The sequence below is a fragment of the Lepidothrix coronata genome, unplaced genomic scaffold (genome assembly GCF_001604755.1).
Source record: "Lepidothrix coronata isolate B3197 unplaced genomic scaffold, Lepidothrix_coronata-1.0 Scaffold166, whole genome shotgun sequence".
Taxonomy (NCBI): Eukaryota; Metazoa; Chordata; class Aves; order Passeriformes; family Pipridae; genus Lepidothrix; species Lepidothrix coronata.
In genome coordinates this window covers 1,268,828-1,293,775 of record NW_016690346.1, presented here as the reverse complement: position 1 = coordinate 1,293,775, position 24,948 = coordinate 1,268,828, and the positions used below count along the sequence as shown (strand labels likewise).

Below are 24,948 nucleotides of genomic sequence, written 5' to 3'. Positions count from 1 at the left end.
AATTCTAAAATCTGTTTACAAAAATTAATTTGGCAGCCTACTTTTTTTTAGATTCAACATTGGAAACAGAGCTTGATTAAAACAGTTCAAAAGAGCTAGAAGTCTGAATTCAGTCACTTCTCAATGAGAAAGTTGTTTCGTGATTTTTTTAAAAGAGAATCTGAGCAAAGGAACTGTGTTTCTTTGTCATAATTCAAAGTAATGCTTCTGTTATCAGGCCAGGTCTTACGACTTTGCGAATAACTTGTAGTGCATATATATTCCATTCCTGAGGTCTGGTAGGTAAAATACTTACTATTGCATACACAATATAAAGCCACCTTTCAATATCTGTGAAAAATCAAAAGCTGATAGAAGATTTCACAGGTCACTTGGAACTAATTTATATAATATTGATCTGACTTATAAAATAAGTCAGGTAACACCACAATAGTGGACTAACACTAATCTGTATTCACTGACCACTTCACTTTTTAATTCCTCTCATGAAGTTCTAACATTTTCTATTCTTAATCCTTGAAGCTAAAAAGGGAGAGAATAACAGTAATTTACTAAAGAACTGTCATCACTTTCCTATTTGAGAAAAACTGAGTGAAGTCTGGCATTGAGACAAACCAAAGATGAAAGTAGGCTGATTTGAAATGCAAGGAATAGAACAACAGTTCTATGACAACTTTAGGCAAAATTTACACTTGCCTTGCTTATCCACAAGTGAACATGACTGAATTCCCCAGGAGACTGCATAACTCATATTAGCACCCAGGGAGGTGAATTCCTGTACTTACATGTGAGGCAGTAGATTTAACAACAGCAAAACCCTGTATGACCATTAGCAGTGTGGTCACTGTGTTGTCACAAGGTCTCATCCAGGCAGACCTGACTAATGTTCCACCAAAGAAAAGAGAACTATGTGGACTGTACACCCATCTCACTAAAGTTAAAAGAGAGATTTTAATAAAGCAAGTGGGAAAAGGAGCCTTTCTCTGTATATGCATATATACATTTGGAGCACTGGAACTGAATTATAAATCAAAGATGTATCAGTAAAATGTCATAGCAAGAAAGCGTGCTATAAAGTTGTGTCTTTTCAATAAATCAGAGACTAGGGAGACTAGGGACTTTTTGCTAGTGAGGAAGTGACTAAAATATCAGCTAGGGATGAAAAATATAGCTCTTTATCACTACAGACCTCACATGTTAACTGACATTTTTTCAACACCCCGTCTAGCCTGGTATGCTGAGTAATCCAGATCCCCTCTGAAGCTAGACTTTTACTTACAGAAGGATATTTCCGTTCATCCTATTTTTCCCTCTAGTTTTTTATGAGTATTCTAAAGAACTTATTTGTAATGAAATATCCCAGTCTCTACTACTCACTTTGTTAGAACCTTTTTGGTTTAGTGTCTTCTTCCTACAAAGCTGTTCAAGCATAAGAGGAAAGAGGACTGATTTCTTCCTTGATGTTTGCCTTTTTTGCCTGTCTCATCTCTTGCTTCCCCCCGCACCTCCCCCAAATACTTCACGAAAACAGAATTCCAAAGGCAACTCCACCTGCACAACTGAAGAAGGCACTGGAATCCCAGGCTAGCTCTATAAGTGAATACTAAAACACATGGGTACTAATATCAAGAGAGTACGTATGAAACCTTGAATTCTCTGTCATAATACATCAAGAGTATCCATTAATTCATATAAACAAAGTAAAATACACTGTCAGTAGCTAAGATGTGTTCCCCAAGATGCATACTCATTGAAACCTTTCACCAGTTTGGCTGAAGTAATAGGAGTGGCAATGCCTGAGTTTTCAGAAGATCAAACTGTCACCTGACTGCAACAACTGTAGCTTGTCTGGTTTACAAGGAGGCCCACTTTATTTTACTCTTATCTCTGCTAGGTTTGCCACACATTCCCATTGCCTCGCTACCCCCTGCCTATAACACAAATGTTCATCAGCTCCTAGGCATCTTTGGATCATACATGTGAACAAAACTATCTCTGAATCTTCTCCAGTGCACTGGTACACTTAATTCAGATCCTAGTGGTCTGCATCATTTCCTTTTTTATATACAATACTATCTCAGACTCTTTCCCCAAGACATTCTTCTGAAAACGTCTAACTTTCAAGTTACAGTGCACCTCCCTCAAATGTTCTTCAGTGTTTATGATCACTTTCTGATTTAATGGTTTCATGTGTCTGAATTATACTGGTCAAATAATTTTCCAAGTAAGCAGCACTACAAGATGCTCTTCTTTGTGTCCATCTGGTAGGAAAGAACAGTCTGGTGTATGGACAGAGCAATGTCAAAGAAAAGAGCCTTCTGTCAACACCAATAATTTCTGGGTTTACTTACTCGGACACCATATCCATAATATTCCAGACAATGCAATTTTAGGCTGACTGGCTTTCTTCCTCCCCAGAGAATTCAAACTAGAGTTGTCTTTAGTTTTATGTACAATTCTTTATGCAGAATAATTTATGCAAAATGTAGGGATATCATATCCTTGAAAAGAATAATTTGATTTCCTGGTAACATATAAGGAAGTTTAAGATTGAAACTTTCAGTGAAAATTTTTTCAGAGAGTTATCTTACCTGTAGAGCATATTGGTTTTTAGCAAAAGAAATTAAAATTCACTTTTTCTGTTCTGGCAGTTCCTGAACAACTCACTAACTGCAATGACTTCTTTATCATGGACTTATCCAGACCAATAGGTTGCAAAACTGGAGAAGTTTTGATTGAGTGACTATACTAGAAAGTACTTTGCAACTATTTACAAGACAGAGAACCTGAGCAGGAATTTTTTGATACTAAAAATAAGTTCTGGAGAACATCACAGTATCTAAGTGTGGTTCACCTTGGCTGGACTCCAGGTTCCCACCCAGCCACTCAATTACTCCCCATCCCAACTGGATAGGAGAGAGAGAACAAGACGGAAAAGGACTCGTAGGTTGAGATAAGGCAGTTTATAAAGCAAAAGAGTAAGTTTGCACGAGCAAAAGCGAAGCAGAAAATAACAAGGATAATTCTCTACTTCCCACTAGTAGGCAATGTCCAGCAACTTCCTGGGAAGCAGAGCTTCAGCAGGCAAACACTGTAAACAATGACTGCTGCCACTTCCTCCCCTTTCCCTTAGCTTTTATATCTGAGCTGACACCATATGGTATGGAATATCCCCTTGGTTAGTTTGGGTCAGATGGCCTACTTGTGTCCCTTCTCAGGATCATGCCCTCGATGGGGAAGGAATGTTGGAGAGACAGTGCTGATCCTGTGTCAGCACTGCTCAGCATAGCCACACCACTAGTATATTATAAAAGCTTTTCTAGCTAACAATGTAAAACACAGCACTGTGGGAGCTGCTATGGGGATATGAACTCCATCTCAGCCAGACCCAATACACTAAGTTAGTGCATGTCCAAGTGCATGCTCATTTCTGAAGGTTACTAGAGAATGACAATGTCACTTATACTGAAACTGCTCACAGAACGTTGAGGAGAAAGTAGTTAAGACAGTGATGAAACATATTCCTTGGGCCAAGTACTGCACGTCTACATGTTACGGAAATTTAATGGGAACTGAGCTGGTAGGAAGACTTCCAGTCTAGTTGATAATTTAAAAAAAATCCACAGTAAATAATGATGAATATTCTCCCCTCTAGCCCACCATGATATTCTGAAACAGATCATCTTAGAAACTACTTTGATAAACACCACTTACAGAGAACAGACAAAACAATGAAGCCACTGCATATCACTGTACCGCCAGCTATCTGTAATGCGTACAGTCAGAATTTCTGACATACCTCAGAAGAAACAAGGTATTTTGGAAATACATTACCGTGTTTATGAGATGTAAAATGTCAGCACAGCACCATACACCACTGCAGCACACAAATGTGTAAAAATATAATGTATAATTTCCCTTGAAAGCGCTAATTTGCATGCATAGATACTTCAGTTGCGGTAGGAGGTCTTCTCTATCCGAGCAGAAATATGGCTCAACCTCAGTGGTATGGAATTCTTTGGTAAACTTTATAACCTCATCCCGAACTCTGGCTGTCAGTAAATAGCTTTTCAGAATGACAGTTTAAATCAAGAAAATGTCACATGCGTATAGTAGCAGGTCTAATTTTGTCTGTAAATTGATGCCTGCGGTTTTCAGAAACACAGTAAATTGCTGGCGATTTACAATGAGTCTCGTTGCAAGGATAACTTACTTTTGCACATTTAACAAAACAGTCTTAAATTATTCATGCACATCATTCAGTGTTTGAGCAATTTTAAGAGTCATTGATTTTAGGAACCTGAAAATCCGACTTTTTACTCGATAAACATAAATCTTATATTTGACTTTTGCTTCTCAAATAGAAGACTGAAAGTCTATCCTGGTACATTTTAGGACTCACTCATCAAGCATAAATAGTCATTTATTTTTTTTTTTTTTAAACACCCAACAAATACAATGGTTTAGACTGTCTTTGTATAGTGCTTCAGGGTCACTGGTATCTACAACATGGTGATCCAGAACACTACAGCACCCATGTCCCTTTTAAAAACACAGTGAAGTCAAGGTTGTCTTCCATGAGTCAAATACCTAAGCAATGGCTGTCTGGAAAGTGAGGGATAAAAGAAATACACAGAGGTAAAATACACAGCTCGTTGTGAAAAGCAATGGCATGTGTTGGTGAACAGTACTTTATGGAAAAAGAGCATCACAGCAAACTTTCTTCTACCTTGGCAGATGGATGAGGTGGGACTGCAGATGGAAGAGGTATGGTCTATTTAAGGAAGGACACAGTAGGAGAAGTCCTGAATACACACTCTGCTGCCCTTCCCAGCATTGCCACTGAGGCAACGTCTTCAAAGGAGAAGCTCCATCCTAACCCATGAGAGGCCTGTGTGAAACCTGTGACTGCATTGCTGAAAACACATTGTTGATGTCAAGTTAGCATTACATCACTGCCCTCCAGAGGTCTTCCTCCTCAGAAAAGGAAACAAAACCCACTCTCTCCTTTATGGTTACTTTGCACACAAGAGTATTGCTTTTCATTAAATAAATGACTGAGATAACATGGTAAAATTTTTGTCTAATCTGTATGATCGGGTTTTCAATGCATTTGCCTTTAGCCATGTCAGTTCATACCATCTCAGCAGAAAGTCAAGAATTTTGAAATTTTAACAACATTTCACAAAATGAAAACCTACTTCTTTCACCTAAAAATGGTATCTACCAACAGCCATAGGCATAGAATAATAATACCATAGGCAGCAAGTACTGTGCAAGTATTGAAATACTATATTTTGTTTGCAGTACTGTGATTAGTTATTATGTAATACCTTTTGTTCATCATCTTGCAACTTGTAAACCCCTGTGGTTTCTTCATCTACAGTGCAACCTGAATTAAACAGCCACTCAGTGGACTGACAAAATAAACTATTAAGGCAAGTGGAATTACAAGTAAAATGAAGTGATAATTCTGCTAGAAAGAACATAAGCCTGTGAAATATTAAATCATACTTATTCGATGCACCAACTTATTTTACTGTTGGCAAAACACTTAAAAAAAGGAATACATTTATATTTCCATGTTAATAAAGGGACTCAAAATGCAAGTACTAAACTAAAAGACAAGCTATGTCAGAAAGATTATTTATTACACTGTTCACAGTCTTAGTGACATGATGTAGCGGGACAAACTCTAATGGCTGTGCCACATAACATAAGAAGCAAAATATTGTGAACTCTTTTTCACACAAACCTAATACTAATACACTACTAATTTCTTTACCCCTGAATCCTACTGGGGTTCTAAGGATGGCTTTAATACTCAGTGATTTTTATTCTATTTTATAAGGAGCATATGTTTTTTAAAACACTCAATATTTCAGAAATGGACTGAAATAGTAAACTAAGGCAGATGTTTGCTTAAAAAAAAAAAGAAACATTAACACAAATTTCACACATCTACATATCCTTCTCTGACTTTTTCTGACTTAAATTCCTTGAATTTCTCTCACCTCATGTTATGTATTGGGAGAAGTTACAAAGCAAAAGCACAACAGAATCACGGAAGAGTTGCCACAGTAACATATACAAGATCAATACAAGAAAATGCAACCTAGATGACTTGAAAAGGCTGTTAAGAGATACTATTAGACAATGTTGTAATGTGCAAAATATACAAATGGAATAATATAGATAGGCCAATACATGAGCAATTATTTAATACATTGTATATCAAATCTTAGCATTTCAACTTTATTGCACAGGACAAGATTTTTGTACTTGACGAATTCTTAGGGTTTGTTTTAGCTTTTATATTAAAGCCCCCTCCTCTTCCCAAACTTTATATATGAGAAGGGGAGAGGTCTATGGATCGCCTCTTATTTTAATGCTGATTCTGCAACTACTTAAATGCATAGTAAGCAAGTGAGTAATCTTATCGAGTTTAATGAGATTACTCATGCATTTTAAGTTAATTTTGTGTCTGAAACAACAGAAAAAAACCCCATACAGAGATCTAAGTAGTAGGAATACACAATGTTATAGGACAAGAACCACTGTAATTTGCACACACCACCCACGTGCTTTAGGCTATAGTAGCTCATTGGGTGTGTGATGCTCTTGTCGTTCTGAAGCAGAGGTTGTGCATATTAAGAAGACAGGAAAGACTTCTCAGTGAAGGAAAAAAGAAGAATACAGACAGAATGGCTGTAGAAGCTTTAGGTGAACGGCACATGGAGTTTCAGGGGTTAATAAGTCAAGGACTATTCCAGGTTCATAACTGTGATGCTTGGATGAAGGACAGAGACTGTGATGCAATAAAAAATTATCTCTTTCTCTGTGGTCTTTTCTGGTCTCTGGTCTCTGGTCTCTGGTCTCTTCTGGTTTCACCTAAAGACAACAACTATAGAGTTTCTAATGAGAGGTTACAGTAATGTTTCTCTCTGTAGAGGAAGTAGACAGCTCCTTCTGTCCTCTATTCTGGTTACCTATTTTTCATGTGTAACAGCACAGATATACAAGAATTTAATTATGAAAGATTTATCCTTTGTGGTAAAAAAGCTTTCAGTGTCAGGCAAACAAACACACACATATACCGATTGTGTCAGCCTGTTCCTCAAAAAAAAAAAAACAAACAAACCAAAACCAAACAAAAAACCAAAACCAAAATAAAAATGGAGAGCAGTTTTCTGTCAATATAAATTAGAATATATATAGTAGAGAATCTTTAATGAAGAAAAATAAGTCAGGTAGAATCCATGCTAGCAAGGTTAACGACAGTAAGGAATTGTTCATTAGGCTTATTAGGAACAAGAGAAAATATAGAGATGACCTAGACCCACTAATAGATGTTTACTGTGAATTCTTTAAAGAGGCAAAAAAAGGCAGACACCTTTAATACATGCTTCTGTTCTTTTTTCTTAGTAAAGAACAATGACAAGAGGAAGAAGAAGCATTTTTTAAGCTTGGTAAGAGATCTACCAATTTCTAAATTGTATGCAGTCTTTAGGCCTGGACAACTTGCAATCACACAAAAGCTTTGAATGTTGAGATCCATGAATGCAAATAAGTTAATTTTTAAAAAATCTCTGGAAGTGCATGAGAATGAATAATTTTAAAACCTATATAAGGTTCAAAAAATGCACATGCATTGTTTCAAGGACTGTTAATCTATCTTTAGTCCCAAAGTAAACAGAAGAAAGATGACTTAAAAACAGATGATTGAGAAAAAGCAAAAGCAGCATAATTTATGTCTGTCAATAAAATATCTTAAGACATTAGGATCTGTTAAACAAACTCAATTTCATTGCTTTAAGAGGTAAAAGTTGAGTTGATAGAAGCAGCTGCGAGAAAATCTTAGACATCTATAAGGCATTCACAAAACATTCCTACTGAAAAAAATTGAACGGCAGTACATTTTAATGGACTGAAATTTAAATAGATTGAAAACTAGCTAATTAACATAGTTATCAATGGAAAATCATAGCTGAATAAGAGTCTTTCTAGCAGGACTCCCTTGGGATTGATGTAAGGTCTGATGTTATTCAACATTTTCAGCAGTGATCTAGAAGTACATACAGAATCACTGCTTGTAGTGGATATATTTGTAGATGACACAAAGAGAGGGAGGAGGGTAAATAATGAAAAGGCAGGCAGCTGTACAGGGCCATCTGGACTACTTGGTAAGCTGGGATCAGCAAAACAAAATCTGTTAAACTATAGGCACAATCAAAATTATATAGCCTGGAGGCAGGAGATGCAAGTCATGTCACAGATCTGTAAAATGCATTATAGAAAACAAAAATGTTTGGATAAAAGTTAATATGATCCTGGAATACTTAATCAAGCTACCTAGTTGCACATGTGAAAAGTGGTCTTAGACATTTAAAAATTAATATCCTAGGATACTGATGGCCTTACTATCATCTAGGAACATTTTAAAACTCTCTAATAACCTTTTAAAACCCTCTAACAACCTGTTAAAACCAAATGCTTATTTCATGTATTACAACCAGGTATGTGTCCCAAGCATATTTTTAAGATGTAGACGTTTTCACAAATATTAGCATGTTTTCAAGGAAAATGATACCACAACATGATTTAAATTTCTTGTAGGCAATTGCAGCTTTAAAACTATAATATAAAGTATATTTTTACCTAATCGGGTAGTCAATTGATTCATAAGAGTAAAATATATGCAAAAAAACCTAAAATAGATAAAAAATATCAAGAAGTACTAATTAAAAAATTATTATTAAGAAATTTATATCACTCTTTTTTCCAAAATAACTATTTACATAGACAGTGCTAATTTTGCAGGGCACAAAGTGTCTACATGCCTACAACATTTAACAATAAAAACAGTTATTTTATGTGAAAAGCAAGACATAAGGATGGAAGATACCCTGAAGAAAATCATAGCTGAAACTCAGGGTAGACATGAAAATGTTCCTAACAAATCATGAACAATTCTAAAGTTAAACAATGTACAAGTGTATTTGAGATGAAGATTTAGTGAAACGCAGTTCCTTCACAGCTGGACGTGTACATAGCTTTTTTCCTCACTGACTAGTCTTTTATCCAAGAGACCACCTTTGAAATGAAAACAGTAAGAAGCTCTTGTGAATGCCCTGGTAACAGATAAAGAGAAGAAACATCATTTAGTAAAGATGAGATGGCTAAAAAGGAAAATAAACTGTCCTGGCAAGTTAGCCAATAGTTTGGTCATTTCTGATCAAACTGAGGAAAACTGAATGAAATGAAAGCTGAAAAAAATTAAAATATTATTGATAATTCACAGAAAGTAATCGCAAAATTAATCAATAGTGTCATATCTGCTACAAATAAGTAATTTCAGGTTTAGGAATAACATCTATGCCCCTTGCTACAGACTAGACAGAGGTTTCAGCAGACAGTTCAGCGAGTTCAAACCATCTGAGGATAAAAAATGCCCAGGCCTTCAAACATCTTTGAGATAAACAAGGAAAATCTTCAGCCAATACTCTCAAATCAAACTTGAGCTCTTGATCTACCAAAGGAGGCATTAAAAAATAAAAAAAAAAGAAAGAAAGGATAAAATGAAAGAAGCTGCTTCCAAGCAGGCAGAACAGTAACACAATAACACAGAGCAGTAGTTCTTAGCAGATGGGTATAACATATCCTCCCCCTTCAACGAAATAGCTCTTCCAAAACAACATATTAAAGAACTTGAACAGATTCTTTAAAGATATAAGTAGAGAGGGAATCTAAGTGTACAGAATGCAGTGCTGGTATAACACAATCAAATTACTCACAAGCAGCATTTGCCCTTGGAAGACAGTGTTAGTCAAGCACTGCTACCATCACTGTGATTTCTTTTCCAGCATTTCTGCCTTCCCCATTTGAATGAATAGGTCAGGAAGACCCTGCATTATTCCTGGTATAGTAAAGCCACTCTGACAATAAACTTCCTAGCAAAACAAAGGGCAGAAGGGCAGCTAAATCCCCAATAGGATTCTCTCACTCTTTCCCCATTAATCCAAACAGAAGAAGTCTGTTCAAAGGAATTCTGATACTCATGAATAATAAATTCAGTCACATCATCAACATGAGCAAGAAATTTCCCTGAAGGACAGCTGAAAAATAAAGAGAGTACAATGATCTAGACAAGGAACAATCCCTCCAATTCCCTTGTGCAATTGAAAAGGAGTTCTCAAAACCCATTCACCTTACAGAGGTTAAATAAATTATTACATGGAAACCAAATTTAGGAGGTAAACTTGCTCCAAGATTCAAACTGCAAATACTAAGAGACTATTTTCTATGACCTTACAGAATCAAAAACCTTCTTCTAATTAAGACAGATTAACACAACACAAACATTAAGCATTTTATAAAAGAAGAAAAGATTGCCAAAACAGACACGTTGAAAATTCATAACCTTCATACTCAAGGTTATGTTATTGAACTAACTAGAGGTTTTTTTGTTTGCTGAAGCCTTCAAAAGTAATGAATACCATGAGTAAAGGTAGGGACACTGCCTTTATTGTTCACCAAGAAAGAACCACTCAATAGGAGCTGAAGCGCAAAACTTCTTTCTTCCTGATACTCTTTTGAAATATGACAGTGTTTGTAAAAATCAAAGGCAAAATTACAACACCAGACACCTGGACCAAAGTAATTTATGGTGGATATTAACTCAGAAAGTTCAAGATTACGCACGTCTAATGTGCCAAGACATTAGAAAAGAGTAAAGAACCAGGAAAACTCTTAATGGATACAGAGGATCTATGTAGTTTCCAAAATCTCCTTTGTTGTTAATGTAGATCTGTAATCAAGCTTGTATCCTTCCTTGCTTTTCCTCTAAATTAGAATTCACGAATCCCAAAGGATGTAAGTAGAGTTGCTTGTATGACATCAAGAGAAGATGAGCAATCACCAGCTTCTTATATTATTTTTCCAAGTCAAAGGTAGGTCCATATTAACACATCTATCTAAATAATATCTACAAGGGGATCTGGACAGGCTGGATTGATGGGCTGAGGATAATTTTATGAGGTTCAATAAGGTCAAGTGCCAGGTCCTGCCCTTGGCAACAACAATCCCAGGCAGTGCTACAGGTTGGGGGCAAAGTAGTTGGAAAGCTGCTCAGTGGAAAAGGACCTGGGAGTGCTGGTCAACAGCCAACTAAACATGAGCCAGCAGTGTGTTTGGGTGGCCAAGAAAGCCAATGGCATCCTGGCTTGTATCAGAAATAGCGTGACCAGCAGTATCAGGGCAGTGATCGTCCCCCTGCACTCAGCACTGGTGAGGTCGCACCTCAAATCCTGTGTTCAGTTCTGGGCCCATTACTACAAAAAAGACATTGAGGTTCTGGAGTGTGTCCAGAGGAGGACAATGAAGCTGGAGAAGGGTTTGGAGTGCAAGTCTTATGAGAAGTGGCTGAGAGAGCTGGAAAAAAAGGCTCAGGCCAGACCTTATCATTCTCTACAACTACATGAAACAAGGTTGTAGCAGGTGAGAGTTGGTCTCTTCTCCCAGGTAACAAGTAACAGGTAAAGAGAGGAAATGGCCTCAAATTGTCCCAGAGGAGGTTTATATTAGATATTAGGAAAAATTTCTTCACTGATGGGGTTCTCAATCCTTGTAACAGGCTGCCCTGCTTCCACCTGGAAGTGGTGGAATCACAGTCCCTGGAAGTGTTCAAAAAATATGTCGATGTGGTCCCTGGGGACATGGCTTAGGGTGGACCTGGCAATGTTAGGTTAATGGTTGGACTTGACGACCTTGGATGTCTTTTTGAACCTTAATAATCTAATGAGTCTTTGATTATGAAGTCCCATAAGAAGCATGTAGAATGCTTAAAACTACCATGAGATTCAGCATCATAATTTCTGGGATAAACTTTTTCAGATTCTACTATCACAAACAATAAATCCTCTGTACTTTCATCGAGGTCTCAGGCTGTCTTATGTGCAAATTATTACAAAAAACTTACTTAAAATTACATTTTCTTCCTAACAAGAATTGTCTTCAAATGGAAGAAAAAAACCCCAGCAAGCAACATATGAATCAGTGTGAAACTCCCTTCAAAACAGTAAAACTCTTTTCAAACTGGACATGGAGTGCCAATATTTATTAGAAGACTTATGAAATGACAGATTTCCTCATAACTGGGAAGAACTCCTTACTTGGCCAATGTAGGAACTAAAATTGCAAAGAATAAACTACTTCAGAAAAAGCAGTGTATAGAAATTATTAACAAAAAACATAAATTTGACCTTAGCAGGCAACAAATAAAGCCTGCACTTGCACTAAAAGAAGTATACTGCCTTACATAAGGGTCAAAATCTGTACACAGCACTCACTCTTCTCAGTATTTAGACACTTGCTGGACAGACAGCAGATGTGTTTGATCCAATGTCTAAACAAGAATATGATTAAAGAAGTTATCAAAATATCTTTCATTGCGGTTTTTCATGACATCATGTTTGCAAAGACAAAAATCAAATCTCACCAACAGTCTTCCCATTTCTACAAAAGGAACAAATTAATCACTACGAAACAGATTCAAATGCCAACAAGTAGATAAAATAATATCCTGGGCAATAAAACCTAGGTTCACCCTTACATGCAGATGAGTGTGTCATACTTGCTTATAGCCAAACCACAACTCAGGGAAATTTCCCTTTCTCACTTCATGAACAATTCAACTTATGTCACAAACATAAGGTTAGAATAGATGACTAGATAGTTCTTCCTGCCCTTATATTCTCTTGTTCCTTATTCTGTATGTTCTTGTTGTACGTGTAAATACCCAGTCCTTTTTCAAGCATTGCTGTGTGCTTCAGGCACAGATATACCATAGGTACTCAGGATTTACCTCTCCGTGTCACTGGCCAATGCATCATGCATTCCTGAATCACAGGACCGAGTTCAGACTGGGACTGCATTCTTATTTCTTTTTCATATCCAAAGGTGTCTTTGCAGAAATTTTGCAAGCTACTTGAGTTACTTATCTTCTCATTGTGAGGCTACGTTTTAGGGGGTTTTCTCCCTTTTAAAAATCTTCAAGATCTTGGAAATTAAGCCGATGAACTCAAAGAAATATGCGTGTGATGTTTTCATTAACAGATTTGTCTGTGTAGCTCTTAGCTAACAGATATGATATACCCATTATTCCCAAAGCCGCGGAGATGGACTTCTACGTCGTTCACGCCGTGGAGATGGACTTCTATGCCATTCACGCTGTGGGGATGGACTCCTGCGTCGTTCGCAATACCCAGTGGGTGGAGGTAGTGAGTAATCTTTCGCGTGCTGTGATAAGGGCCTCCTCCTCCAATCATTCACACCTCCAAGAGAAGGTTGGGTCTGGAGGGGTAGGAATAATTCTCCCTCCGATTGAGGGGGATGCTTTGGCTCCTTCTTTGCGTCTTTTGTAACCTTGAATGTGTAGTCAGGATATAAATCATCAAGCGACAATATACCACCGGTCGTTTGTACTGTTGCTTTCTTTTCTCTTGATACTGCTCTATATTCCTTTGGGCGTGCCCCTAGTTCTTTTGGACGTGTTCCTTCCTGTGTAGCCATTTCTTCCTCTCTGGCAGCTGCTTCTTCTCCTCCAATCGCTCCTTCCTCAGTCACAGCCACTTCTTCCTCTCTCGCAGTCGCGCCTTCATCTCTTGCTGTTGCTCCTTCGCCCGTTGCTGCCGCTCCTTCGTCCATTGCTGCCACTCCTTTGTCCACTATGTCTTGTGTGGATTGGATAGGTTCTTCTGTTCCTTCTTCTTCTTCTTCTTCTCTTTCTTCTGTGCGTTCTGGTTGCGGAGATGGGTCCGTAAGTTCCTTGATCTCCCTTACCCACGTCTTCTTCTTCTTAATAGGGGCAACGATGACTTTCCGGTTCTTAGCTTGAGTCCCAGTTCTAGTGGACTTAGTAGAAATGGCATTGACTTCAAGTTGTGTTTGGACCCCAACTTCTGTGGACCTAATAGGGACATCACTGGTTTCAAGTGGCGTGGTTTGGGTTTCTGTGTCAACCTTAACCTTTTGAAGGTGGTCTATGGCAGCTCGGTAAGCATTAGCCAGACCCCAGCACAAAGCGGAGAATTGCATATTCGGATGTTTGTAGGAAAAACACCCTTCTGCCAAACAGTGGGCCATCTCACCAGAATCAAACATTTGTTCTGGTGTGAACTCCCAATTAATGGGGGGTGACACATGTCCTACTAATCTACCGAAATCTCCCCAAGCTCCATGCCACCCGGGGACTGGCCTGTCTGCAGCCCTTTCCAAAGTTCCAGTGAGTCCCTTTGAGGCGCGATCTTTCCTACAAGAGGGAAAGCAATACAATACCATTCTTCCAAGTTTAAGGAGCACTTCCAGTACCTTTATCAATGACAGTACTGTTGTAACAAAATTTATATAGTAATTAGAGCTGATTCTAACCATGGGGATCTCCTTTACCAAACCTTCGATGTCAAAATTAAAGGATGGAAGCAATTCGTTCCATCCATCCTCTAGGTCTGGGCGTCTCCCCATAGGGTAGCCTAAAACAGGTATAAAGATGGCTAGAATTACAAGAAAAATTAATGAAATGGCCATTGTTGTTGTTGTTATTATTTCTTCTTGATCCCAAAACACACCTTTGTTTATATAAACAAAGTTTTCTTGGCTGCTTTCCCAGACTCTGGCAGTGTTCCCAGACCTGTTCCCAAAACAATAGATTGGTTTGCAAAACAACACCGAGCTTGGCTGTCTTCCCGGAAAATGTTTATCAAAACAAGCCAAACTTAACCAAAATATCCCACTTCTGACACCAAAAATGTTGTGCAAGTTTCGAGCTGGCTTCCCGCCAAGCCCCCGAAACTTGACAACAAGGACCCGCTTCCCAGAGAGGGAAGAGAAAAGAAACGACCCAAGCAGCCAAAGCTATAGCAAAAATATATACATATATATATTTTACATATGAGACAGATACACACAATGAGAATACCACACACCACAACTCCAGAAATCCCAAACAGCTCCCCAAAAAGGGAAGAGGGGGAGGGAGAAGGGAGAAGGACAAAAAGGGACAAAGACCGAGCAAGTCAACCAGCCAACTGAAGGCAAACTAGCAAAAATCTCACCACTTCCCTTTGAACAGGCAGGATGGCTGGACACGGCCCAGTGCTCTCCCCTCACGCGTGGCAGATAACAGCAGTCGCTGTAGGCCTCAGCTCCAGATAAGCAAGACCGAGACAGGAACCCATCGTTCTTGAACCTCGCCGGAAAGGAAGAGAGCGAGGTCCCTCCTGCTGGCTTTATTTATACCTCAAGTTACGTAAAGGAATAGCATGGAATACTTTCGTGATCACTTTCCTAGTTCCTTCCTGGTTATAAGCTGGTCTCCAGGAAGGCCTAGAGTGAAACCATCACATTCGATTATTAAAAAAAAGCCACAGAGATATTACCTCAGTCATTTAAACCAATGAAGAAGATAGTGGCCTACCCTGCAAATATCATATTAGAATTTAGCATCAAGTGATTACAGAAGACCATCAATTCTGATTGAAAAACCTATTTTAATGCTGCTTTTTTTATATAATATAATGAACCACTCTAAATGTCACCTGAAAGGATATAAAATTCAATTTTTGCACCATCTGGAATGTACTCCTGATTAAGTTGTTCAGCAATGTGATCGTATCACCTAAACAAACTAATCAACATCAGAATGACACATTTTGCAGTTTCAGTGGCATTTATCTGTGTCCCATTTGTTCCACACAATTTTTTTTCCCAGAATGACCTTATGCTCAAATTGTGCCATGAAGCTAGTGGAATGTTAATTCTCCTTTCAAGAGTAAGCATGTATTTCATTAAATCTTACACGATGCTACAGCTTTACACTGTAGAGTGAAACAGGGTGAACAACAGATTACTTTTGGAACATGAAATTGGGAACATCAAAGTCTGTTCAGCTTAACAATCAGAAAGCCTCTTCAGCTAAAACAGAACCATTTGAGGCTATTTCATTGTTGAAAATTTTGAACCGGAGGAATGTGCACTGATTTCAGTATTAGAGTACTAACAGAGTCATACATTTCTGCTCTTCAATTGCATTTCTTTTTTTTTTTCTTTTTTAAGAGAGCACATATTAAGTCATCTTTTTTAAGTCACTTTTTTTGTCTGAGAAATGTAATTTGCAAATAAAAAGAAAATGCAATTTTCTATAGCTTCATCATTATGAATTCACAGTTCTTAAATAATTCTTCTCTAACTTTTCATGGAAACAGTTATTATATTCTATAAAGAAACTACCACACATAGTTTCTGCTCCTGCACATAATGATGTCAGTTTAACACAACATCAAAAAATACAATTTGCAAATACCATTGAAAGGCACCCCACCAACATGCTAAATCTATGATTAACAGTACCTAACACCAGCCATGGCCAGAGCTATTATTTTGAAGTGATGAAATGTTGTGTCTCTTCAATATTACACTGCATAACTTCACAGTAAATTGGTTTCCAGGTTTATTGCCAAAGTAATTAAAAATTCAAAAGGTGACTGTTTGAACAGGACATTATGGAAAAATGTTAAATACAACTGAACATGGAGATTATTTCTTTTTATGGTGAGAGAGCAGCAGGATGGGAGGAGCAATTTGAAGAAACTGTTTTTTTTTTTTAAAAAAACAACAAAGTGTTACATATGAGAGCTGGTTCAAAGAATGACTGAAGGTCAAAGGGGTTAAAAGAATTTTATGATGCAAGTATTAAAACTTATATTGGGTCTGTTTTCCTTTGCTTTTAGATTAGCTTAACTGTACTTAAGTACTATTTCATTAGAATTCCTCCTTTTTCCATGACAGTGAAGATTCTAGAACATTACTTTTAAAACAATAATTTTTTAAGCCCTCTGGGAATAACAAAGTTGAGAAAGAAGAAGTGAGAGGGTCCAAACCTGAAAAGAAACAAAACCAATCTTTTCATCAGGTTTTATTTCTGCAAGTTGAATTTTACTGGGGCATACACTAGGAAGAGATTATATTTTACTACTGCTATAAACCCAGTAATTTGTAATGTCTATAAATTGAAGAATGCCTACAGCCAATGTTTTAGCACATCTCAGCTGGTAGCAGGTGATGGCATCAGCTGAAGCAAATGAACATGCAGTAGTGAAGAGAATAAGCTAAAAGGTATGTAGTCTCCCAAGAGAGTTGGGGACCAAAAGGAAGTGATGGTGAATCAGAGATGTGTGGGAGGAAATTCTCAGCTGAGCTGTACAGGAATGCATGCACCATGTACAGCAGAGAAGAAATACACTATTTTCACTCTCACTTTGTTCACAGTGAAGTTAATGATTTGTGTTCAGGTAAAAATCCATGAACGGAATAGAAAGCACGTGAGTTTTGCCTGTAACAGAAGTCTAATCTCTACCAGGAGTGAGCAGCAATGACAGCATTGCCTCTCACTTGGTGTCACACAGCTGAATACCAAAACCCCACCTGCTGTCAGCCTCCAAGGAGAGGAGTTCCCTATTTTCTGTGTCCCTCCACACCTGCTGGGGAGAAAAGCCAGAGACACCTCAAACTCCCCAGATAGAATCATGCTCCTGTTAATGTGAGTGAGCTCTTGACTTGATTAAGGTTTTGAGTCTTCAACTTGAACTAATTTTTTAAAATTTAAACACTCCTATCCTAAACCTTACATGGACAATAACTTGGATTTTTCTCTTGACAGAGGCTTGTTTCTATAGACAAAAAATAATGGGCAGAAGAGTAATCTGGTAGTAAGGCTTTGTAACAGCTTTAGATCCTACTCAGTGTGCTTATTATAAAAAAGCTTTTCCTGACCTCCAACCAAACCTTTGCCACATGCTCAGCACACTATTTCTTGCTCTTCTTCCCAGTGGATATGACAAAAATCTGATCACTTTTCTTCACCCAAAAGTCACTTACATGCAAGTAGACGTATGATGACCTACCTTCAGTCTTCTGCTTAGACTAAGGAAGTCCTTTATTCTCCATCTATTGATCTTTCATGTAGGTTTTATGGATGCAGCCAACTTTATCCACAAGCTTTTTGGAGTGGGCAATTCCATAGAGCTACTTATGATGCTAATTGCACCAAAGTAATTGTCTCTGTTTTTTCACTTACATCAGCACAAGTTAGTATGAGAATCACTTTTTCTTTCATATTTTTGGCCCTAAATTCAACCAATGTTTATGCTCTCATTTCACATTCAAAAAAAACACACAAGACCCAGAATATACCTTTACATCTCTATTAATACAAATTAGCATTGGCTCTGAGCTTAACTTACTCCGTTTGAGATGATTAGATATAATTGCACCACAATTAAGGATTGACTGACACGCACCAGATGGAATAAATTGGATTTCAGAAGTAGCCAATATAAAGTCCACATAATTAGCCCTTCTTCTGAGGCTATTTTTTTTAGAAAAGACTAATATGTTTCCATTCTCACAGCATTTTAATAAGTAAATTATTAGTCCATTTTGTCCTCAGATGGAAGAAATAATTAATTTTATCAGAGTTACAGCTCTATCCTCCAACTACAGATCCATATAATAAATTAGCCTATAGTTCTGTCTCCAGCTTCATAAAGTTGGATGGGAGCCTTACAGACTTCGAACTTCCATTGAAAAAAGTACATATTACTGGGAAAAATACAGGAAAAATCTTGTTTTATTAAATAACATAAGCAAAATTTCCTTTGGCTTCAAGGGAAAGGTTCAAGAAGCTAGAGTCATAGGGATGTTAGAGAGCTCACACTCACCTACATTTAACACGTAAAACAAAGGACCAGGTAATAAACATTAGAAGTAGTTTCCTGCTGAATATACAACTGTGTGTCATGCAAATCCTTGGCCAAAAAATGCAAGTCAGTTGACACAGAGCTCAATTTTGAGAGCTAAACTAAAAGTAATCCAGAATGAGGCAAGGTTCATGCTGGAGAAGCATGTCATGGAAAAGCAATGCAAAATAAGCAGAAATATCATAGAAAAAGAAAAGATCTCATTAATGTTGCCCAGCTGCTTAGGTAAGCTATATCAAACAACTAGGAAATGTGTACCAAGTACTGGAATGGTGCTGTACATTTACTGAATAAAGGTTTCAACACATGGAAAGAAATGCCAGTAATTCACAATAACACAAGCAGTAGTAGAAAAAATAGGCTATCAAAAACTATCAGTTGGAAGTGCAAATGATAAACACAAATAAACACAGCTATTTTCATACTGGATCTGAAATATTGGAGGGATATAAACACTAGAATTATTAACTTACACTCAAAACAAATGAAGTCTCGTTTGTACAGGAGTACATAAAAGCATGTATTGCTGGGGATGAAGGGCTATCTTATACACATTAGAAGTATTAGAAGTATTAGAATCTCTCTGGTCAATATTTAAGCACATACAAACCTTCTGAAAAACAGTTTGTATTTGTGTCTATATGCTTTAAATTGTCCTTAATCTGGAATATGACAATTCATACATATTTTCCTTTCAAGACCAAGAATGAGATCCTAGCAACTAATGAGCTCATATATGGATGTAGCAATGTGTCATCTTGCAGCTGAGGATTAAAAGGTCATTTTACAATAACAGCTTTGTTTCTCTCATACAGGATGGTTAACACTAGAAATTATGCTTTTAATTTCATAAAAGTAGTAAATGAAAAAAGACAAGCAAATTTCATTTTTTGTATGGGAAGTTTTATCACTGCTAAAATCAGAAAAAAACCTAAGTTTACACAAATAAAAAATATGTATATGGGTATATTTCTTTTATTTCTGATCAAATACAATTTCTTTAACACTGATAAAAACGTTAAAATTTTATTTGTACATCTTAATGTAGATGAAAAAGAAGCTTGACCCATATGTTGTTTATAAGGTAGTTAAAGAGGAAACCTTTGCTCGTTAGTTTTCTACTGACAACAGCTGGCTGTGGGAGAGCTGCGTTTATTTCCCTTTCATACCCAAGATGACTTGAATCCATATCATCCTTTTCCCAGGAGATTGCCTTACCAAACTGTTCCTTAAAAACAATAAAATATCAACTTACCAAGAAAATCTGAACATTATGCATTATAATTGAAGGGAAAATGTTTCAAACTTTCACAGTAAAGAACAGGCCTAAATTACGTATGTCCTTATATCTCATTCAAACTTTCCATTAACTGCAGTGGAACTTCTTGGCAGAATTCAGCGAATATTCAAAGAAGATCTTCCTCTCTGCTGCAGGAATAAGATCTGAGCAAAATTTCAGCAGTGGTGGGTTTGTATTATGACATTTGAAAAGTCTGTCTGCATTGTGTGAGTAGTCCATTTGAATATATTGAATTCAAATTACCATTTTTCATTGTATCAAGTTATATTTTCTGCAGCATTCATGACTGAAGACCTAATAAACACATGGGACTCCAATCAACAGATAACTAATTCTGGTCAGAGCAAATACAAACATGAAAGTGCTTAAAAACAAACAAACCAATAGAAATCAGTCATCTGCCAGACAGCACCATAATTTTCCCCTGATAGTATGCCAACAGAAGTTTAAAATTATAATCAATCTGTATACATTTCAGAAACAAAGCTGCTTTTTTTTTTAATGGAAAAATAGTACAATAGTAAGAAAAAAAAGTGACTATTGCCTGCCAAGATTTCAATATGGAATAAACAGCCATCCTTGGAAAGCTTATGATGGTGTTTTATTTCCCAGCCACACTAACATATCTTGATAATAGCATCTTTCTATCACACCTGACAACACAGGAACATATTAATGGCAAGCAATGATGAATTTTTTAAGCTAACATCTTGGATAAAAGCTGAGTTCCAATCAAGTCACATACAATTTATAAATACCCAGGATTTTTGGCACATGGTGCAAAAAGACCTCAGTCTCTTGATGGCTTCATCATCTCTAGCATAATTTTCAGAAAGAGCATTAAATGAATCCAAAATTCCGTGATTAGCTGAACAAGATTCTAGATTATACCATTACTAACTTGGTGCCAACACTCAGACCTTTGACATAATCTATACAAAAGCAGTCAACTTCCACGGAAATAATTTTGTGTCTTTCACTTGTTGAGAAAATACTTTTCAAATGTTGTCGTTATCAACCACAAGATAAAAATGCCACAAAAATGTTAAGATCAACTGAAGTATATACTAATAAAAGGGAATTTTCTCAACTTCTGAATAATATTTTTGCTACTATTTCTCTGCACTGTGATTTATCATATATGTTAAATAAGAAGAACTAAAAGTGAAACAGAAGTGAAACTGGAAGATGCAGGGTTTCAATTAATATCTACTGGTTTATAAACCTGTTAAACTAAGGAGGTGATCAGAATCCTTTGAAATCAATGAAAAACAACTAAAATTTTCACAAACTCAGAGGGGTCAGACTAAAAGTTTTGCTTCACTTCCTAGGCCCTTAGATAAACATACCGGTTATATATAAAATATAATAGTCACTACAAAAACAGACATGGCCCAACTAAATGAAAAAATACAACCTCTGCATATCATGAGAATGAACAATTACTTCAGGCATCCATCACTTCTATGTGTTGCTCTTCTGTTCATCTAATAGATTTTTAAATCAGAACATACCATTAGGATCATTTATTTTGATCCTCTATGAAGTGCACTAATTCCCTCATCAAGCCCATGACTTCTCATAGCTACATCATATTTGGAGGAAAAATAAATTGTTGCAGCTTTTCATTATGAAATTTTATCACCAAAGGAACCTATCACTGAAAGCTTTAATTTTAATGGAATTTCTACTGAGTAAATTAAATTTTATTTCTTATTAAATTAGTTTTACCAGTTTTCTGTTTGTTGTTAGCCAAAAGCTAGGACTTTTAATGCTAGCAAGTATGTAGCTCATAAATGTTCCACTCTGAATTGAGTGAAGTACACAAATCACAGAATCACAGAACGGGTAAGGTTGGAAGGGACCACAGTGGGTCGTCTGGTCCAACCTCCCTGCTCAAGCAGGGTCTCCCTAGAGGACATTACACAGGATTGCATTCTCTAAAAGCAATGCATGAATTAACAGTGATGTGGTTCATATCACTAAATCTACAATCAGTAATGGTGACATTTATTCTAGTAAAAATGCCAGGATCAGCATGCGCCGTGGCATACTCTGCCTGGAATCATTTAAGTGTGGTTGTGGTAAACAAAGATTAGTATCATCTATGTCCAACTCGAGGATAAAAACCAGCAGGTGTTGTACAGAACTGACTGTAGATACAATGCTAAACATAAACTCTGCTAACCTAAGTGCTACCTTGAACAAGCGCACATGTCTCTTGATAGTTCCAGCAAATACTTCTGCTCTAATCAAAGGTTTGAATAAGGAATTGACCTAGGGCACTGAGTGCCATGTAAAGAAAGTTTTATTCAGATGTGACAAAAGTCATCCTTTGCCATTCGTTCTTTCTTATAAGAATTAACATTCTCACTGTGAGACCAATTTGCTCAAAACTTATTACGTTAACCTTCTTAGTAGTTGTTTTAGCTCCTTTCAAAGCAATCTTGGAAATTCACACTTTTCATACACACTTGAAAACTCCACAAAAACGACATTGCCTGTTTTTCAACAATCAAAAAGAACTTCAAATTTACAACCGAATACCCTCCCCACCCCTCACCTCAGATGGTACTTCAGAAGGCAACTGTAATTTAGATTCATTGTATTTAGGTACTTCAAACCCTTGGCTATTTACTATCAGGGAGAAGTTCAAACGCTAGAGCTCTTGTTAGAGGGGATCCAAAGATCAAATTGTATGTTCAAACAATGACATTTTTCCTCTGTGGTTCCAGTCTGCTAAAATCTGAGAGTCCTGCTGTTAAAACACTCTCCCATAAACTGAAGAAGGATAAGTGACCTACCTTGGAAAGTCCGCCTACTTCCAAATAGAAGCAGATAATGAAAACATTCCAGGTGACCCACAGGGCAGTCCACACCGTGTACTAAACACAAAGCCGGATGAAAGCAAAAAGACAGAAAAATAAAATGTGAAGATGAAAGGACTTTATAGTGAGCAGATCAATAATAAAAAAACTGATATCAATAAGCATTGTTCTGGGAACAGCCAAGCACAGAGAGTTCAGAAAAGGCGGTCTCCCTACAGAAGTCCCCTAAGAAGCACCGGAAATTACAAATCCAATACTCGTTGCTGTACTAAATAAATACCAATAAAACAGATTTATTCTTTATAGTTTTAGACTATCCTACTGATATCAATTAAGTCCAAAATGCTGACCTAAACACCGGTTTTGGGGCAACTGCAAGTAATTTTTAAATTATGATTGAGCTCTGTTGAAGGAAATTCCAGAATAACACAGTACTTTAAGTAAGCAAATATTAAAATAACATTTAAATATTATAAAGAAAGGCACAAGGAAAAAAACCCATCACCAAATAAAACAGAAGATCTATTGATCTGATAATCTGAATTTTTTTCTTCTTTTAAATTAATAAGGGTAAATCTGATCTCTTAAGAGTCTTTGACAGTAAAATGTACTTTAATTACACTGAAAATAGCTCACTATTTTTCCAACACCTCTGCCATGAACCTGATCCTACAAAGCAACCTTAACAGTTGAATGCATCTCTTCTGGGTTCTCCAATGTCGTATTGAACTCATACTCCGTCTACAGCATGAATGGGAGAATAATGTGTCTACCTTAACTCAGCTTGGCTGCACCTCGAGTACTGTGTCCAGTTGTGGGCCCCTCAATGCAGGAAGGATATTGAGGTTCTGGAGCATGTCCAAAGAAGGGCAATGAGGCTGCTGAAGTGACTCAAGCACAAGTCCTATGAGGAGTGACTGAGCGAGCTGGGGTTGTTTAGCCTGGAGAAGAGGAGGCTCAGGGGTGACCTTATCGCTCTCTACAACTACCTGAAAGAAGTTGTAGCCAGGAGGGGTCAGTCTCTTCTCCCAGGCAACCAGCAGTAGGACAAGAGGGCACAGTCTTAAGCCGCAACAGGGGAGGTTTAGGTTGGACATTAGGAAGAAGTTCTTTACAGAGAGAGTGATTGGACGTTGGAATGGGTTGCCCAGGGAGGTGGTAGTCACCGTCCCTGAAGGTGTTTAAGAAGAGACTGGATGTGACACTTAGTGCCACGGTCTAGTAGATGAGGTGGTGTTAGGTCACAGGTTGGACTCGATGATCTCAGAGGTCTTTTCCAACCTAGTCGATTCTGTGATTCTGTGATCTTTTGTGTCTTAATTGGCAGTACAATAGACTGGCACTATTTCCTTACAGACGCACTGTTTAGTAACATACAGTAAACTATTCCCAGTGAACTCTCTGGGCAGTCCACCTCAGAAGCATTTCTGCCTGACAGGCCCAGTGCCCACCCAGCCACACTGGAGCTACATCCTCCTGAAAAAATGCAATGAGCAGCAGCACTGCCACTTTACATTTACACACTTATAACCTTCATAGTGAAGAACTGCTGCTAAGATCCTTTACGAGTCTAATTAGCTGTGACCAGATGAGGGTTAATATGCAATTGTTTTGGTTCAATCTACTCATTAAAGCTCAACATACTAATCTACAATATGTTGGATCACATTTGCATTGCATAAGTGCCATCAGTTTGGATTTCTTGCTCAGTTTTGGGTTATGTTCCCCTCTTCCTTCCCCCCTCTCTGTGATGTATAATGAAAGGTTCAGGTGAAGAGGGTTGAATTTTTCCCCACTTTGATTAACCCCCCATGCATACGGTCATTTTTGCACACCAAACATGAGAACTGCTTTAATATCATTTCTTCTGAGGTACACAGACAGCTGGGAGATGGCTATGGCCTAAGAAGTAGACAATTAATAAACAAAATAAGAGTAACGGTCCTGGGCAGTTTCCTCTGTCTTACAGAGAAGGGCAGTGTGGCAACTGGAGGCTGGGTTATTATAA

The 24,948-nt window shown here is 37.4% G+C and overlaps 1 protein-coding gene across 3 annotated transcripts in view; it reads right to left on the bottom strand.

Annotated features, from left to right (window-relative positions):
* Positions 1–24,948, bottom strand: part of NKAIN3 (Na+/K+ transporting ATPase interacting 3) — a 358,213-nt gene that overhangs the window by 151,415 nt on the left and 181,850 nt on the right. For 2 of the 3 annotated variants that reach the window (XM_017829652.1, XM_017829654.1), the window contains exon 3: positions 22,917–22,997. The exons of the other annotated variant lie outside the window; for it this stretch is intronic. In XM_017829652.1, the coding sequence (XP_017685141.1) occupies positions 22,917–22,997 (81 nt within the window). The remainder of the gene's footprint in view (positions 1–22,916; positions 22,998–24,948) is intronic. 3 annotated transcript variants of the gene reach the window in all.